A 17,976-nucleotide genomic window follows, 5' to 3' on the forward strand; every position below is an offset into this window, starting at 1 on the left:
CCTCTTATATTTTTATTAAGGTAAAATAGTGGAGGTATACTTGCTCTTACATGCAGAAAGATAATATAAAATAGTTTCTGGAGAATAATGGAATAGGTGGGAATGCTCACTGTCTATGATGTAATTTTTTTTTCTAATTTTAGTACATGTAGTACATAATGCTCACATTTCTCAATGGGATTTGGTGCATGAATATGACACATCTTGAGTTTTGTTTTTTTTTTAATGTATTTGGTTATTTTAGGGTCTCACTATGCAGCTCAGACTCATGGTGATCCTCCTACTTTCAGCCTCCCCAGCGCTGAGATTACAGGTGTGCGCCACTATACCGAGACTCTGGCTGGCTCAGCCCTCCCTGGGGATAGGAGCTGGCGTAGCATGTGGTACAAGGATCAAACTACAGTCCCTGCACTTGCCTAAGCTTACCTAAGTAGGCACTTTTGTCTGCTGAGCTATCTCACCAGTCCATTGATTCTTTATTATAATTCTATAATGTTTGAGGTTTTTCTGTCGTTTTGTGTTTGGTTGGTTGATTGGCTTGGTTTTTGGAGAAAAAAAATGTAGCCCAGGCTGGCCTCACACTCTCAGCAGTCCTCCTGCCTCAGCCTCCTGAGTACTGGGATTTTAGCCATACACCAGCACACCCAGCTTTATGTTTGGTTTTTTAAGTAAGATGCATAGTCTACTTAAAAGATACGTATATATAATTTGTGAAGGCTTTATAAAAATCCTCTCCCTAAACAAAGAAACACCTGGTCTTGGTGCTTTTCACAAGAAAGCAAACTAGAGACACAAGTGCTCATTTAGCAACTCCGTGGACCCCAGGCATTCAGAGCCTGGGTATGTCTGAGAAGTCTAAGGACAGCACACCAGCCCTGGATGCAGCTTAGAGCACAGCAGTTCGCCTTTCTGGGCCTCCCTTTTCTCCATTATAACTGAATGTTAGACTTATCTCTGTTATACTTCATGGATTTTTCATGTTGTGTGATACATTCAGAGTATAGAGTTGCAAACTATGGAGAAGAGCAGAAAGGAGTGAGGAACAGCAGAGAGGCGCTGTCAGGGAGAGCGCCACAAAAAATCAAAGGAGGGTAGCCTAGACCTGTGTGAAATGTAATTGCTAAAAAGGATTTGAATCTTTAAGAAAAATCTCAAGGAACGTTTAGAAGAAATGGTGCTACGAAATACCTGAAAAATACATGCAGTATGAAATCACACTTTTAGCACATTCTTCACAGGGCTATTATTTGTATGTCGCACTGCCACATAAGCTAAACCACTGGGTTACGTGTGTGACTGTACCGCTACCAACTGTGCAAGCTGCCCATTGGGACAGTCATGTATGTACCACCAGTGGTTCAAGCTGGCAGGAATATGTTAAGTGATCAATAACATGTCATTTAGAAAGAAAGGAAAGCCAGACTAAGAAGTTTGGATTTTAACAGTTAATAAAAACTGAAGCCAAGGGCTGGTGAGATGGCTCAGTGGTCTGAAGCACCTACATACAACAAGCTAAGCAAAGCACAGGGACCGCGGTTCAATCCCCCAGCACCACATGCCAGCCAGCCCCACCCCCTAGTGGGCTGAGCTGGACACACACATAAATAAAATAAATAAATTTAAAAAAAAAAAAAACTGAAGCCAAGCATGGTGGAGAATGAGGCAGAAGGATTACTGTAAGTTTGGGGCCAGCCTGAACTGCATAGTGAAGCCTTGTCTCAAAAAGACCAAAAATAACAACAGCTAATAGGCTGGGGAGATAGCTCAGCAGCATAAATGCCTGCCTGGCAATTGTAAGGTCCTGAGTTCAATCACCAGTACAAAGAAAAAAAAAAAAAAAAATCTTAGCTAGTGGGAATCTACCACAAATTCTTTAACAGACATGAGAATGTAATTCAAGTGGTGATTGAGAAAAATCAACCCCATCCCTTCTGTTCAGGAAGAGACACATCCACTCCTAGGCTCTCTTACCATTATTGAGCCATAGGGACTTGCTAGGCGTACAACTTCAGTGGCACTGTGGTAGACACCAGATTTGGGGTATGTGGTCTAGGTTGGAGGATGGCTGTTTAGTATATTTAGGAAAATAGCGAAGCCTCCATCCCAGCAGTCCAGGAGGTACTGTAGGCTCTTATTTTGCTCATATTGTATTGGCTGACACGCCCTCAGCAGGTCGTTGGCAAACAGAAGAAAGCACTTTCTCTTACTTCCTATCTTTGTATGTCATGTGACCAGGCTGCTCTGAGTCTGCTATGCTCACCAGAAGCAGTTGGCTTTCTACAAGTGGAACTCATTGCATCTGTGCACTGAGATTTGAGGGTGGTGGTGAGATGCCACCATTTACCAGACCCAGTGGCTTTCTTTGTGAGTGTAGTGCTGTTTCTAAGCAGACCAGAAGTGCTCATCCAGAAGAGGTTGATTCCTTGTCTGTAACCTCTCATCTCTACAACTTGATTGTCTTCCCTAGGGTGTAGATCCAACCCCAAAGCCTTTAATTATTGGCCCAGAGGAAGATTATGACCCAGGTTATTTCAACAACGAGGTAATCATTTCTGGGTTTTCTGCTTTGATCATTCTTTTGTCATACGTACCACCTCGCCTGGAAGCAGTCTGACAGTCAGGAGGGAAGAGTGGGGAGGGGGCCTGTAAAGAGGTGAGCTTGGAGGCAACGCTGGAACAGGCTGTGCTGTTGTCCCCTGCCTCAGTGCCTCATGTCATGCTCATCCTTTTGCCTTCCAGAGTGACATCATCTTTCAGGATCTTGAAAAACTGAAGTCACGTCCAGCTCACCTGGCAGTTTTTCTGCGTTACATCTTTTCTCAGGCAGACCCCAGTCCACTGGTAAGCCAGCAGTATTGGCATTGCTTGAGAACCTTCTTATTCTTAGAGAGAATCTCTGGCCTCTGTTGCTGATGTTTAAATGTCTGGGTGTTATATCTACAGGCATAGTAAAGCATCTTAAGTTCAGAGATAAATAGAAAATCAGAGGAATGCTACCAGAGGCTAACTACATTAGTAGTTTAAGAAGTAGTGGCAGGGGCTGGTGAGATGGCTCAGTGGTCTAAAGCACCTACTTAGAGCAAGCTTAGCAAAGCACAGGGACTGCGGTTCAATCCCCCAGCACCACATGCCAGCCAGCCCTGCCCCCTGGTAGGCTGAGCTGGCCACACACACACACACACACACACACATAAATAAAATTAAAAAAAAAAAAAGAAGTAGTGGCAAGATACCAGGTATGGTGGTGCATGCCTTTAATCCCAATACTTGGGAGGCTGAGGCAGGACGATCACCATGAGTTCAGGCCCAGCCTGGGCTATGTAGTTTAAGATAAGCCAAATTACATCGCAAGACCCTGTCTCAAAAAAAGGAGTAGTAGGGGCAAAATCATTCTTGATCAACTTAGGAAATCTTTTTGCAGAAGATAATCTGAGTTTTTTGAATGAAAGTAGTAAAGGTGGGTACAGATTGACAGGGAATTGAAAGAATGGCCCTTGCAAATAACACTGTTACTGCAGGAAAGCTGGCAGAAGGGTTTTTGATCTACACATGATGGCAAGAAGCTGCATGGGAGTGTAGAGCCCAAGGATCCCTGGGTGGTGCTCAGAGCCAGCAGCCTTGCAGTTTCTCTTTCTGCTCAGCTGCTTGGAACACAAGGTGGATCAAGAACCTTGTCAGTATTGTGTTTTCCATCTGCCTCTTGCCAGGACATGGACTAGTACTTTGTCTTTCTGGGATAAGATGTTTATACAGGTCAGAATAAACATCCACTTGAACAGCCCTGATTTATTGAACATCCATCTATGAGTCCCAAGTGCTGGTGTCTCAGACACATTTCTAAAAATGATAGGAGACATCACAGAGAATTAAAATATGATCCCTTAGGGAACAGTATATAAACAAGTACAAGATAGCAAGCATGACAGAATACGTAGTGGAAGAACACTGGACCTTGAGTATGTGCAAGTGGAAAGGGAGTGGGTATTACCTTATTGTAGGTTTCTAGAATGCTGTGAGTTTCGGGTGGGGGTGTAGCTCAGTCTAAGTGCCTGCCTGGCAAGCACAAGGACCTGGGTTCAATCCCTGTACCACATGTCATGCTGGCCACCAAAGCCAGGTATGGTGGAGCACACCTGTAATCCCAGCACTGGGGAGGCTAAGACAGGAGGATCACTATGAGTCAGAGCTGTGTAATGAGACCCTGTACCAAATAAATACATGAATGAATGAATGAATGAATGAATGAATGAATGAATGAATGAATAGAATACTCTGAGTTTTTGTTTTTGTTTTTGTTTTACACTGCACCCACAAGACCCGGGGCTTGTGGGGATTTTATTATATAGAGTGTAAAATGCATTGTCAGTCAAATAAAAAACACTTTTTAAAACAACATGCATAACATTCTCCAATTCCTTTTTAATAGTTAGACATTTCAAGCATTGTAAGGAAAATAAGGAGGAAAAACCAGAAACTAACTTCAGTACATTTCAAACGGAATGTGCCTCAGATCAATTAAAAAATAGCTTTGATTCTGTTTTTTTCCTTTAAAAATACATGTTATCTGTACAAAATACACTACAGTAAACATTGGAAATCATATCCCTTTATTAAATCACAATTATTTAATTCATACTGCGGTCAATACTAGGTTTATTAATTCATCTAGTTAATCTGACAAATATTAAGAAAATATTTAAAAGAAAAAAGCAAAAAACACCTTGGAATTAAAAAATAGTTACTACATTTTTATATGGTTTAATGTTCCATAGTGTTTGTTAAAAGTTATATTGAATTTCTTTTTAATATTAAAAATAACAGTATTGGGCTGGTGAGATGGCTCAGTGGTCTAAAGCACCTACTTAGAACAAGATAAGCTAAGCAAAACACGGACCGCGGTTCAATCCCCCAGCACCACATGCCAGCAAGCCCCGCCCCCTGGTGGGCTGAGCTGGTCACACACAAAATGAATGGATAAATAAATAAATAATTCTTCAAAAAAAAAAAAAATAACAGTATTGAATGCTCTGAGTTTCTTAGCCTCAGCACTGCTGTCTTTGAGGACTTGAGAATTCCTTGTTGTGATAGACTGTCTTGTGCATTTTGGGATATTTAACCACATCCCTGGGCCCCTACCCATTAAATACCAGGAGCACTTACTCCCCCATAGTTGTAGCAACTAAAAGCATCTCTAGACATCTCCTGGGGTAAGTCACCCAGGTTGAGTATAACTGCTCTAACCCACTTCTCTCCTCCTAGCTTTTTTACTTGTGTGTAGAAGTTTATCAGCAGACAAACACCAAGGATTCACGGAGCTTGGGGAAAGACATCTGGAATATTTTCCTAGAAAAAAATGCGGTAAGCTAGTCGTAAATTAGATTGTAATTTCATTATATTCTTTAGACCACTCAGGCAGAAGAAAAGTGAAACAAAGCATTCAGGCCAAGTGGAAATAGGTTTTGAAAGAGACATCTAGGCTGAGAGTGAGATTTCTGGATGCTGTTCCTACCTTTCCCCAAAAGATTGATCTCTATGTATCTGTTTAGTTCTGCTTATAGAATACATATATTGGGGCTGGAGAGATGGCTCAGTGGTCTAAAGCACCTACTTGAAACAAGCTTGGCAAAGCACAGGGACCGCGGTTCGATCCTCCAGCACCACATGCCAGCCAGCCCTGCCCCCTGGTGGGCTGAGCTGGCCACACACACACACACACACACACAATAAATAAATGTAATAAGTAAAAATAAATAAATATTTAAAAAAAAAGAATACATATATTGATTCTCCCCAGAATGTTTGGAGAAAGAAAGAGACTGCACCAAATTCTTATTAATCCCCCAACCCTGTATCCCTTGCCCCTCCTTGGATAAAGAAATGAAGATGATCTAGATCAATAAAGCAAGACAAACCTGGGTTTCTGAAGCTGACTTCCTCTCCCTGCCCAAAGGCAGGAGTCAAGTGGGAGACCTGTAGACGTAAGACAGATGAGCACTCTCTGCATCTGGACGTAATTCCAGGATGTGTCAGGGCCATTCTGGCAGAGATTGCTGCCTGCAGAGGTCACTTTCCATCCTGACTGTCTAATCTGATGAACTAAATTAATTCTAAAATGATTTTATTCTTCTAGCAGTAGGCTAGGGCTAATAAGGTTAAAAAATTGGTCTTCCTCAATATTTTTATATTCACTCCCTTAAGTGGCTCTCAGTACGGGGCTAGAGTTGCCACTTGTGCTCTTGTGTACAGTCATTTAGGCATCCAGGCATCCAAGGCTCATCTACCAGAAGCCAGAACACTATGTTAACTGCAAAGCTACGTGATAAGGGCCAGTTTTCCCTTTGGAGTGATGAGGAGGAGGCTGTCAAATAGCCTAATGAGCATTTGTTTCTTCTTGCTAAATTACCACCAGCCTACTGTTTGGAATAACATGGGCTGCACCCTGGTATCTCCTGAGAATATACCCCCAACTTGCCCTCTAGTCTCAGATTCCATTTCCCAAAACCTTGGTTTAGTATTCAGGTATATAATTAGAAGAAAGAGAAAGAGGATAGATACAGGGCAGAAAGAAAGGTCTGCCGTAGGTTCATCCACAAACCATATATGGAAAACAAAAGGAGAGAAGGTAGCCTTGTCGAGCCCTCCCCCACCTGCACCTGTCTGTCCCACTGGCACATGAGACCTCACTACCTCTGCCCCTACTCTTGTGTTTTGTAGCCTCTCAGAGTGAAGATCCCTGAGGTATTACAGGCTGAAATTGGTAAGTTGGATCAGTTCACCTCCTGTTGGTGCCTTTCTTGTTCTGACCTCTCAGAAGCCTCCAGAGGACAGAGGAGACATAATCTCTCTTCATGGGCAACTGTCCTCTGATAGGGAAAACAATCCACAGACAGTTCCTCCATGCTCTTCATAGTACTTTATGGACAGGTACAACTGGGACAGAGGCTACCTGAGAGATCATTCTTTCTGCCTTTGCCTGGTAGAGCTCATCATGGCCAGAGCCTGGACCGGGAGTTAGGAGACCTGGACTCTTCTTGCCAGTCTTCCATGTGCCCTCTCTGGGCCTTAGTGGGCTCTGTACAAAGAGAACCTGGACTTAATGAGGAGTTCCTAAGCCATATCAATCATTAGAATCCCTTGAGAAATAATGGAGACCTGGACCTTGCTCCATCCCACCTGCAGAGTCAGAATCTCTGGAGTGCTTGTTTTTTTTTTTGGGGGGGGGGTGTGCAGATGGGGAGTGGTTTAGAGAAGTTTTAGATTTTTGTTGTTTTCCTAGTTCACTAATGAATACTCTGAGCAGCTGGTGCAGGTGAGCACCCAGCAGACTGGGTGGATATGTAGCCCCTTCTAAATCCAGAAGAATTAAGGGTAGCCAGCAGAAGGAGGATGGCAGCCTCCACAGCTAGCAGCTTTTTAGAGGCTAGCAGTTACAAGCTGCATTTGGAAAAAGATGGTTTGTGGCTCAGACTGTGGATGTGATGCAGGTGGTAGGCTGAAGAAAGCTTCCTCAACAATGGAGAGTGAGGCCAGTGACATAGCTCAGCAGTCAAAGTGCCAGTGTAGGCAAGCACGGCAATCGAGGTTGGATCCCTGGCACCACATGCTGCGCCAGCCCCACCCCAGGGTGGGCAGAGCCAGCCACCAAAAACAAGAAAGAAAAAATCACTGAAAGTGAGCCAGCTGCTCCCTCTCCAGACTTGGCCTGGAGTGAATGGACACTGGGTTAGGAAAGGGAGCTATCTCTCAGTTTCATACAATGTGAAGTACCTGCCTTTTTTAGCCCTGTGAGCTAGCCCTGGGTCAGTAGCCAGAAATGAGCCCCCGAGTTATGCACATTGATGGTAGAGAACAGCACTTGGACACATCCAATCAGAGCAATATTGATATTTCCCCTAATGGAGCACATAACATTCACTCAGAAAATGTTTCTGTCCTTGACTTGGGCCTTGGACATCGTGATTCTAGTCCTGAGTTCAGGGAGCTGAAACCCCTGAGATGCTCAGCAGAAGCAACCCCGCCCCACCCTGCACCCACTCATGCTGCCTTCCTGGGTTCCCTCTGCAGATCTGCGCTTGCGGAATGGCGAGGATGCCCGTGGCGCTCTCTGTGAAGCTCAGGAGGCAGCCATGCCAGAGATCCAAGAGCAGATCCATGATTATAGGTTTGCCCGGCCCCCCACCCATTGTCCACTCTCTGATATGTGTTTGTCTGCCTCAGTGTGTGTTTGGAGTGATTATATATATTTGTCCTACTGTGTATGTTGTTGGTGTAGAACAAAGCGTACTCTGGGACTGGGCAGCCTCTATGGTGAAAATGACCTTCTAGATCTGGATGGGGACCCTCAGCGGGAGCGCCAACTAGCCGAGAAACAGCTGGCCGCCCTTGGAGATATCTTGTGAGTCTTTAATTCCACTCTTAACTCCTGAACATGCTGGACAGGTAGACAGATCATACGGGTCTGTTTTTACCCCTTTCCATGCTTCCACTGCTTACCTACTCTCCATCCGTGAGAATGTGGAGAGCCAAGCCCTCCTGCTGTATTTTCCAGGCTAAGGGCAACTGTTGAAGGGGGTTGCAGGGCCTGGAGCTCCTTACAGTCATTTGGTAGTTATGACAAGCCGTGACTCCTGCAATACCATGACCTTTGTAGTCCTCTTTTTGACCCTCCTCCCTCCTGCCTCTAACGTCATCTCTGAGGCTGAGAGAGACTGGTGCTCCCAGGCTTCAGTAAGGGAATCAGCTAGCACTGCTGAAGGGAGAGAATCCAAACTAACCTGCAGGGGCTACTGGTAAAGCTGCCTTTGCTACATTCTCTAGTCCCATTTTGTAAAGTGTCACGTGACTCCAGTCCCACACAGACTTCCTGAGGACTTTATAGGCCTAGAAATAGTTTTGCACCCCAGTACTGCTTCTTACTACATAGTTATGTGACCTTGGTCAAGCCCATCCATCTCACTGGTCCTCATCTGCAAAATGATAGAAATTGACCTACGTCAGTGGTGGCAAACCTTGGCATGCATGCCGCAGTGGGCTGTTTGTATCATTGAAAGTTCTAAAAGGTTCGCCATTACTGACCTAGATGATCGCGACTGTCTCAGCTGGCAGCTTGGCAGATATCAGTGGCATTCCCACTCTGTTCCAAACACTTCCGCATGGGACATTCCTGAGTGTGCCAGTGAACAAAGCGGTTCTTTCCTTTGTGGAGACAACTGTGGTGGGTATAATAAATAAGTAAATTGTGTAGTATGTTTTAAATCATGAGCACTGGGAGAGGAGGAAGGTAGAACAGGGCCAGGGAGTATTCAGTCAGTAAGTGGGGACCATGGGAGCGTGCTGTGTGAGGCAAGGTGGCAACAGCAAGGGAGAGGGTCAACAAAGACAACTGATTACATGGGAGCAGTCTGGTGGTAGAAAATGGCACTCGGGTATGAATGTGTTTAAGTTTGAGGTCTCTTTAGGCCTTCAAACTGGGAATTGGAGGAAGCTGCTACATGTATGAATCTGCCATTTGATAAGAAATCTGGGCTGGAGATGAAATCAAAGCATAGATTTTGAAAACTTAACCCTCTGGCCTTCAGCCAGATGCTGAATCTTCCTGAGCCTTAGTTTCCCTAAGTGGTCAGATAGCATCTGTCACCCTAGCCACTCCAGAAATGGAACCCAGATCTGACAGCCTGCTTTGAGATCATAGGCACCAGGATTGTAAGGCGTGACCATTGAGGGGACATAGGCATCACCCTTAAAGTGGATCCCATTCAAAGCAGTGAAGTTTTGATATCACTAGTTTGGGATATAATACTTCTTGTGGTTGTTCTGAGGTGGATTAATGCATGTAAATAGCTTAAGATAATGCCTGCCCTATAGGAACATGTGTCAGTTGCTGTTTCCATTTGCCTCTTTTAAATACGTACCTTTGGGTCGAGGCTCTTAGCTCCTTTCCCCCTGCCGTGGTGTCACCACAGCCCTTTGAACTCAGTCCTAGGAGGGTACAGAAAGGAGCCTCTTCCTGCATAATAGCAACACACACTGAAACAGCAAGCAAAAAACCATAGTTCCCACATCCCCTTTTGTTATAGCTAGAAGGGTGTCCTTGTCGTTGCCCTCATTCTGCTAGCAGAGTCCCTTAAGAGAATAAGAGCTCTCACCTTTGGATCCCCAAACTGGCTCCAGAGCTGTGACCAGGAATCTAAGCCTGACCTATTACGCTCCTCCTACCCACCCCCACCAGTCTTCCTCTCAGCCTTTGCCTAGACAAGAGCCCAACTTGAAGTCCGAGTCATCTGTTCTTTCTTTTGTTCTAGGTCCAAGTATGAGGAAGACAGGAGGTGAGTGTGCCCATGGTGGTTCCCTTGCAGCACTCATGGTGCAGAGTGGGGCTGAGCGTCTGTGCTTTCCATTTCTGCTTCCCACAAGCGAATCCCTAGAGTTGCAGGACCATGGGCTGTGCACAGGTAGTGCCTAGGTGACCATAGCAAAGCAGTACGGGGCTGGTGAGATGCAGGCCCTGGGGGTGGAGGTCTGCTCCTCCCTTTGAGGCACCATGTCGCCCTTGTAACTGTCATCCTGGGGCCTGCTCTACTTCTGTATGTACTTGGGGGTACACTGTGCCTCCCTCCCCACCTCTCTTAAACAATTTACAGAAGTAATAGCATTGGTTGGAGTCAGCCTGTGTTGGCATCACTTGCACAGAGGAGCTGGGCATAATGCATTTTCTCTCTCTCTCTCTCTCTCTCTTTTTTTTTTTTTTTTTTTTTTTTTTTTGGCAGAACTGGGGATTGAACTCAGATCCTCGCGTTTGCCAGTCAAGCGCTTCTCCTACTGAGCCATCTCCCCGGCCCCTTGCATTTTCTCTTGTAACATACTACAGTATGTCACATGCTCCAGTAGTTTTGCATACTACATACTTAACCTCATTTTTTCTTTGTTAGCTAATGATGAATCTCTATTCTCTCATAATAGAGAGCTCATAGAGAAGATGGGGTTAAATGTGTTTAAGAGGGCAATAAAGCCAGGGCTGAAGGTTTGGGGCATTGAGTCCACAAAGTAAATAATCTACCTACAGAATCATGGGCCAGGTACATTTTCAAACACAGATCCCTGGACAGTATCATTTTTGGCAATTGGAAGCTCCTTGGCAGTTCTGTTTTCTCCGTATTCCTAGGGATCAGAACTAGCATGCCCTGGCTGCGGCTGGTTGGCATTTCCCCTCTCCCCTGCTAAACCACTACCTTTAGACTTCATCCAGTTCTGCATCTACCATGGCTTACCCAGCCAGTTGTTGCCTACATTTTAAGGAAGTGACTGTCATCCCCTTGTTGAGAAGAGTTCTGCTTAGAGAAAAAAATAAGATTTCTCATAGGAGTCATGCCAACCAGAACTTTTGGCTAGTGTCTGCCTGCTCTTCCATTTGATTACTGCAGACTTCCCTTTGAATTCCTTGTCCCATAGCTTGCTACTTACCCATTCCCCAAGATGGCTGCAAGGTGATTGTTTGGAGCAGCGTGTGGCTCTTCTCCCTACTGGCAAAGAGCATGACAGTCTTGTTAATAATACAATTTTCTCTTGCAGTGCCCCCATGGACTTTGCCCTCAATACCTACATGAGCCATACTGGAATCCGCCTTCGGGAGGCACGACCCTCCAACACAGCTGAAAAGGCCCAGTCTGCTCCGGACAAGGACAAGTGGCTACCCTTCTTCCCTAAAACTAAGAAGGTGACAGAGCTACCCTGAGGCAGAACTTCTCTTGGAGCAGTTCTCTACACAAAAATAGACTGGAAGAGCCATTTCATAGCTTTCTAAGTATCCCCCTCCACCTTGAGATGCGGAGTCAGGAAGAACCCCCAGAATAGAACAGACTTCTGTAGCCCCTACCCCTGGCCCAAGGTGAACATGCTTAGTAGGCTACAAACACAACAGTTACTTTGTGTTAACAGCTTTGCAGTTACTTGCTTAGATAGGGCCAGTCTTGGGGCAGGGACAGAATGATGAGCAGCTATGTCTGGGGATCGAGGCCTTCTCCAAACCCCAGTGTCTCCTGTCTCAGCAGAGCAGCAATTCCAAGAAAGAAAAGGATGCCTTGGAGGACAAGAAGCGAAACCCCATCCTCAAATACATTGGGAAGCCCAAAAGCTCTTCTCAGAGCAGTGAGTATTTGGGGAGCAACGGCCTCAGACATTTCTTTGGCAAGGACCTCATAGCGCTTCCCTTATAGAATGGTGGTACAGCACTTCCTGTGTTTCTGGGCACCACAGGCCCAAGCCGCAGTGAGATGCAGCTTCTTCACACTGCTGCTGCTTCCAGTGCTCTCTCTCCTGCAGGCTTTTGAAGGTGTAGGGGATATTTCAGAGCCTAAGAGGTCAGGCCTTCCTGCCTGTCTTGGTCTGAGAACTCAGAGCCAGTTGTAGCCACTGATAGCCATGATGTGGAAGAATATTTTCACCTGGGCAGAGATGGTCTGGTGATGCCTCTCACCTTGTGGGATTCACCTCTACTCCTGGGTTTTAGAAACATGGAGTGTTTGAGTGACTGTTAAATAGAACTAGGTGAGTAGCCAGGTGTGGTTGTGCACACTTATAATCCCAACATTTGGAAGGCTGAGGCAGGAGGATCACCCTGAATTGGAGGCCAGACTGGGCCACATAGTAAGTTCTAGGCTGGCCTAAACCACATAGCAATACCCTGTCTTAAAAAAATAACTAGGTGAGTAGAGGGCAAGTTTGGGACTCACAGGACCCAAAACCTTTAAGCCATCAGAAACCCAAAGCTCAATTGACCATTGTCAACTTCTCAGCTGTTTGTCATGGGTTTGAATATTGTTGCTGGCCCTCATCATCAGTATCTCAAGTATCCTGAAATGGCTCCATTAGGGGAGGGGGAGGAAGGGACTCTTCCAGATTTGCCTTGACACTTGCCACTACTTTTTCATTTTTCAGCTAGATGTAATTTTTATTTTGGCTCTTGAAACATCGATTTGACATTTCATGGTTTACTTTTGTTTTTCTTTGTTTTTCTTTTAGCATTTCATATTCCCTTGTCCCCTGTGGAAGGTAAAAGGACTATTTTATTTGGATTTATCTTTGCATTAGCATCGAATTTCCATCTCCCATATCTTAATCGTACCTTTTCCATCTCACCTCCCACCCTGTCCCCCTTCTTTCCTCTCTTCTCTCCATTTCTCTTCTGTGCCCCTCCTTGCTGCTCAGACTGCCAGTGACACAGACCCAAGCACCTGCCTCTCTGCTAGGGGGAGGCTTCGTCTGCTGACCTGAGTTCTATGGGGGTAGAGCATTGTGTGGTTCTGGCCAAAATCAAACTTCTAGGTCCTTGAACAGCTTTCTCCAAGGAAAGCTGGGGGCCTTTTTCCTGACTCCGTCACCTTTCTGAGGTTCTGAAAGTCCAGGGTCTGCATAAGTGAGAGAAACCCTCAAAGCCATGGTGTTCTACATACGGGGAAGCAGACACAGGAATGCCTCAGATTTGTGTTATCATAAAAGTCCTCATTTTTTTTAAGGGTTTGGGATTTATTTTGGGGATTTTTTTTTTTTTTAAGTAAATTTTGAGTCTGTTGTATTTGTTTATTTGTATCATCTACTTTGCTTAAACCCTTCAGTGTAGTACATCCATCTCTTTGGCTCTTTTTGGAGAGGGCCAGAGGGTTCCCTTTTTTATTTGTTTTGGTTTTTTGAAGCAAGGCTCTATAATTCAGTCTGCCCTTGAACTCCCTTTATGGTCCCCAGGCTGTCCTCAAACTTGCAGCAATCCTCCTGCGTCAGCCTCCTGAACGTTGGCATTACAGGCATGCACCACCATGCCCTGCTGCTTTGGCTCTTAACTGCCATCACTGTGGAATGAAAGTAGTTAGAACAACCCTAACTGTATTTTAGAAGACCTAGCATCTTCTAGAATCTGCATACTAAAAAACAAAATTAAGTGATGACAGATCTAAGGGTGCATGTGGTTCAGTGGCAGAGCCCATGCTAAGCATAGCAGGGCCCCTTGGTTCTCTTTCCCCACCACCAAAACAAATAATTTAAAAAATGGCATATATTAGCTCACAAGAAGTTGAGAACATAGATCAAAACATCACAGTTGGGCAAGTTCATTCCTATTAGTGAGGTCCATATGTATATAGTTAAATATTTTTTTTAGATTCTTCAGTAATTAGAACAGTGAACAGTCAGGAATTCTATAGCTAGAATTCATTTCTTATTAGAGTGACAATTTAAAATACTATCTTCAAAGTTACTGTATTTTAAAGGTATTAAGTTCCTATACTGATTGTGCTCCTCCTTGCCCTCTTTTTGTTTTTTGCAGCAGTGGGGATTGAGCCCCAGGGCTGCTAAGGTACATTCCCAGGCCTTTTTAAAAGCTTTTGTGGGTTTTTGTGTTTTGTTTTGCTTTGTTTTTTTAGCTTGAGGGTTTGGTTTTGTTTTGCTTTTAAGACAGGATCTTGCTAACTTACTCAGGCTGGGTTTGAAATCTATAATCCTCCTGTTTCAGCCTCCCAGAGCACTGCAGTTAACACCACACACCACCATACCTACCTTTTTTCACTTCTGGTTTTTTTGAGACCCTTTCCATTTTTGCTTTTTGAGACAGTCTTATGAAATTGCCAAGATGGGACCAGGGAGATGGCTCAGTGAAATAAGTGTTTGCCTGGCAAGCACAAAGGCCTGAGTTCAATCCTTGGTTCCACCAAAAAAAGAAAAAAGAAAAGAAATTGCCAAGACTGATGTCAGATTTTCATGCCTCCTGCCTCAGCCTCCTGAGTAATTATACCATAAAGCAAGAAAAAAATAATTACTTGTTTTAACCCAGTATGGTGGCACATGGATATGATTCCAGTTACTTAGGAAGCTGAGGAAGCATAGAAAGTTCAGCAGACTAGATGGCATAACAAGAATCTCAACACAAAAACTTAAAGTGTGAGGAATGTAGTTTAGTGTGCAGCCCTGGGCTCAGTTTCCAGTATCACAACAAAATTTTCTTATGAAACAGTAGTTCAAAAAAAAAAGGATGGCCTTGAAATACAGGCTCATATTCAATACAAGGTCTGAAGAATGCTAGGCAAGCGTTCTGCCACTCACCTGGGCCCGAGCCCCACTCCCAGAGCTGTCAATAGGAATTTCTCGTCAGCCCTGTCAAGGAAGGCCTGGTACAGCAAACCACAGAAGCCAAATGGCTCCACCCAGAGCTTTGCTCTGTGTCGACTTGAGGCAACAGGAATACCCAGAACAATTAAGATGCTGACCCTGGGGTTATAATAAGGATACAAGTATTTTTTAGTCCAACTGTATCCTTGTGATTGCATGATTTGAGTTAAGATTCCAAAGTCCCCAGGGTATCAGACATACATATTCATATCTAAAAAATCAGACATGTATCAGTGCTAGAAAGTTTCAGTGTAAAGTGTTTCCACTTTTAGAATCATCTCCCTGTTTGATATGCTAATAAAACATAATTCACTTTTATTTAGTTCATTATCATTCAGGGACTGGGAGAAGAGGAATAGAAGTTACTAGTGAAACTTTTCCCTTTTAAAAAATGTGTTTCTACCTGCTTTCCCTTGTTATCCTGGGTTCCCTAGTCATTCCAATGTATAGCTATTGTACAGCTTGGTCCAGAACACAGTTGGCCTATGGGAGAGGGGACAATGACTCAGCCTAGTGGCTTTCCATTAAAAGGTATCCCTGGGTTTCCAGCCAGAGTAGCTCAGGGTCGCTTTGGTATCTGCTGTGGCCCCATAACCCAGTCCACATTGACTCTGGGACCAGTAGATCTGGTCCTAACCTACAAACAGTGGAACAGTCCCTGTTGTAAATTTAGAAAACGGCAGCCAAATGTTTTTTGTTCTGTGACTTAGAAATGTTCTACAAAAGTCCAATTTTGAGACAGAGAAGTTCGCAGGTCTATGCATATGGATATCAGACTCTGAAGAGGGTTAGTGTGCCTACAATCAGACCTAAACCCCGAGTCTGCTTATTCTGACCCAGCCCCACCCCAGTGGTCTCAGGCACAGTGGCATTTGTGGCTCAGGCTCTGCTGCACTCTCACTGGATTTGGAACCAAGCTTTGATCTAAGATGAGCCAGCTGTTACACTAAGTCGTCATCTTTTTTTTTTTTTTTTTTTTTTTTTTCAGAACCAGGGATTGAACTCAGGCCCTTGCACTTGCCAGGGAAGTGCTTATTCTACTGAGCCATCTCCCCAGCCCAAAATGGCAGAAGGTTTTTTTTGGGGGGGCCACTCAGGATACCTTCAGGACAGGTCTGGTTTGGCTTGAGGATGAGGGGATCAAACCACAGCATCCTGAGCCTGACTGTTGTTTTAGCAGGCACTTAAACACCTGAGGTAATGGGCAGGCCCCCTGCACTAAGTCTTCTGTAGGATCTCTGTGCCAAGACCTCCGTCTCCTTGAACAAGATCCACTCCCTTTCTGTCTTAGCTTAGAAAAAGAGCTGGAATTTGAATGCCAGAGAGTGACATCTGTCTAGGGCCTTTCTCAGGGTCTGATAAAGGATCTGATCCTTTAATGCAGGGTCTCAAAGGGGCTCAGGAAAGACAGAGAAAAACAAAAATAATGAACTCTAAAAGTAATATAAGTTTGAAAAATGTGTGATAGGCTTGGTAAATTCTGGGTGGATGTGTTTTTGCTCTTCCTGGGAATCTTTTGTTTTGGGAGGGGTTTTTTACCTGTCATGTGGCTCTTAAGAAAAATTTAGTTAAGTTTTAAAGCAGAAGTATTATTGTAATGAGCATGAGAACCAAAAGAGGACTTAATAGAAAATGTACTTCAATCACTCTCATTTTGCACATGAGGAAGGAATAGGCTCAGAAGGGTACAGGGACTGCCCGGGGCTAATCTGTGCGGTCAAGAGGCAGAACTAGAATCATGTCTTCTGCCGCCGGGCCCCATGCTCTTCTCATTCATGCTTGCTCATTGCTTTCTTCTGGGCTAGTGGGGAGTGAGTGCCCTGAGAAGTCATCCTAGAACTAAAAGCATAGTGTTATTCATTTTCTTTTTGCCTGCAGTCAAGCCGGGCAATGTAAGGAACATCATTCAGCACTTTGAGAACAGCCAGCAATATGATGCCCCAGAACCGGGGACACAGCGACTCTCCACTGGAAGCTTTCCTGAGGACCTGCTGGAGAGTGACAGGTAGCAGTGGCTGGATGGACTTGCCAACTGCCCCAGGTGCAGAGTGCAGATAGGGTTTGGCACTAAAATTTCATTCTAGCTGCCTGGCCCCTCCCCACTGCACTCTTAAGGTCCCACTGTAGGACTTTCTCCCGACCCCAGAGAGCCTCAGAAGATGCAACAAGTATTGGTCATAAGCCAGTAGATGAGCAAGCAGAGCCCTACCAGGAACTACATGCTTTAAAAATTTCCTTAAGACCCACCCCCTGACTACACTCTGAAGACTAAACTAGATTATATTATGCAGCATATAATCAGGAAACACTGAATGAGAGAGAAAGAAGATCTTTACATCTCCACCAGGTTCTAGCTAGAATCCTTGTCAGATGCTCCATGACTTGCCTGCTTTTGAATGGCGTCCAGAAGGTCTCCACCCAGCCCTTAAAGTAAAGATTGCCTGTAGTCAGAAGTACCTGTGCAGATTCCTGAAGTCATTCTTGAGGTACATGCAGTACTGTAGTCATGTGTACAGGAAAATAATTTCACTGAGCTGAAATAGAGGCAGGCACAGAGGCAAATCACTACGTAGCAGTGTGAATATTCCAGCCATCTGCCTTTTTAAAAAAACTATCAAATTATGGGTCTAACATTCCTGCTAAAATACAAGGCCCTTCATATCTATTTTATTAAGCCTTTATAAACTTAGTGTATATAAGAATGTGCCATAAGAACTGACAACAGTTTGAGAACTCTAAAGATTAGATTTGTACCGTGCGAAGTTGAGTTCTAAGGTCAGTGGGTAAAGATACACATGATGTGAGTGCTGTGATACTCATCAT

At 44.5% G+C, this 17,976-nt stretch overlaps 1 protein-coding gene across 11 annotated transcripts in view; it reads left to right on the forward strand.

Moving 5' to 3' along the window:
• Positions 1-17,976, forward strand: part of Arhgef11 (Rho guanine nucleotide exchange factor 11) — a 134,392-nt gene that overhangs the window by 103,366 nt on the left and 13,050 nt on the right. For 5 of the 11 annotated variants that reach the window (XM_023713660.1, XM_023713666.1, XM_023713662.1 and 2 more), the window contains 11 exons: positions 2,468-2,542; positions 2,740-2,841; positions 5,260-5,358; positions 6,715-6,757; positions 8,065-8,161; positions 8,273-8,395; positions 10,302-10,325; positions 11,569-11,713; positions 12,045-12,144; positions 13,018-13,047; positions 17,032-17,158. In XM_023713660.1, coding sequence (XP_023569428.1) covers positions 2,468-2,542; positions 2,740-2,841; positions 5,260-5,358; positions 6,715-6,757; positions 8,065-8,161; positions 8,273-8,395; positions 10,302-10,325; positions 11,569-11,713; positions 12,045-12,144; positions 13,018-13,047; positions 17,032-17,158 — 965 coding nt within the window. The remainder of the gene's footprint in view (positions 1-2,467; positions 2,543-2,739; positions 2,842-5,259; positions 5,359-6,714; positions 6,758-8,064; positions 8,162-8,272; positions 8,396-10,301; positions 10,326-11,568; positions 11,714-12,044; positions 12,145-13,017; positions 13,048-17,031; positions 17,159-17,976) is intronic. The other 6 variants (XM_023713661.1, XM_004629920.2, XM_023713668.1 and 3 more) reach the window with 3 other exon arrangements.

The sequence above is a fragment of the Octodon degus genome, unplaced genomic scaffold (assembly GCF_000260255.1).
Source record: "Octodon degus isolate 3935 unplaced genomic scaffold, OctDeg1.0 scaffold00032, whole genome shotgun sequence".
NCBI classification, from domain to species: Eukaryota; Metazoa; Chordata; class Mammalia; order Rodentia; family Octodontidae; genus Octodon; species Octodon degus.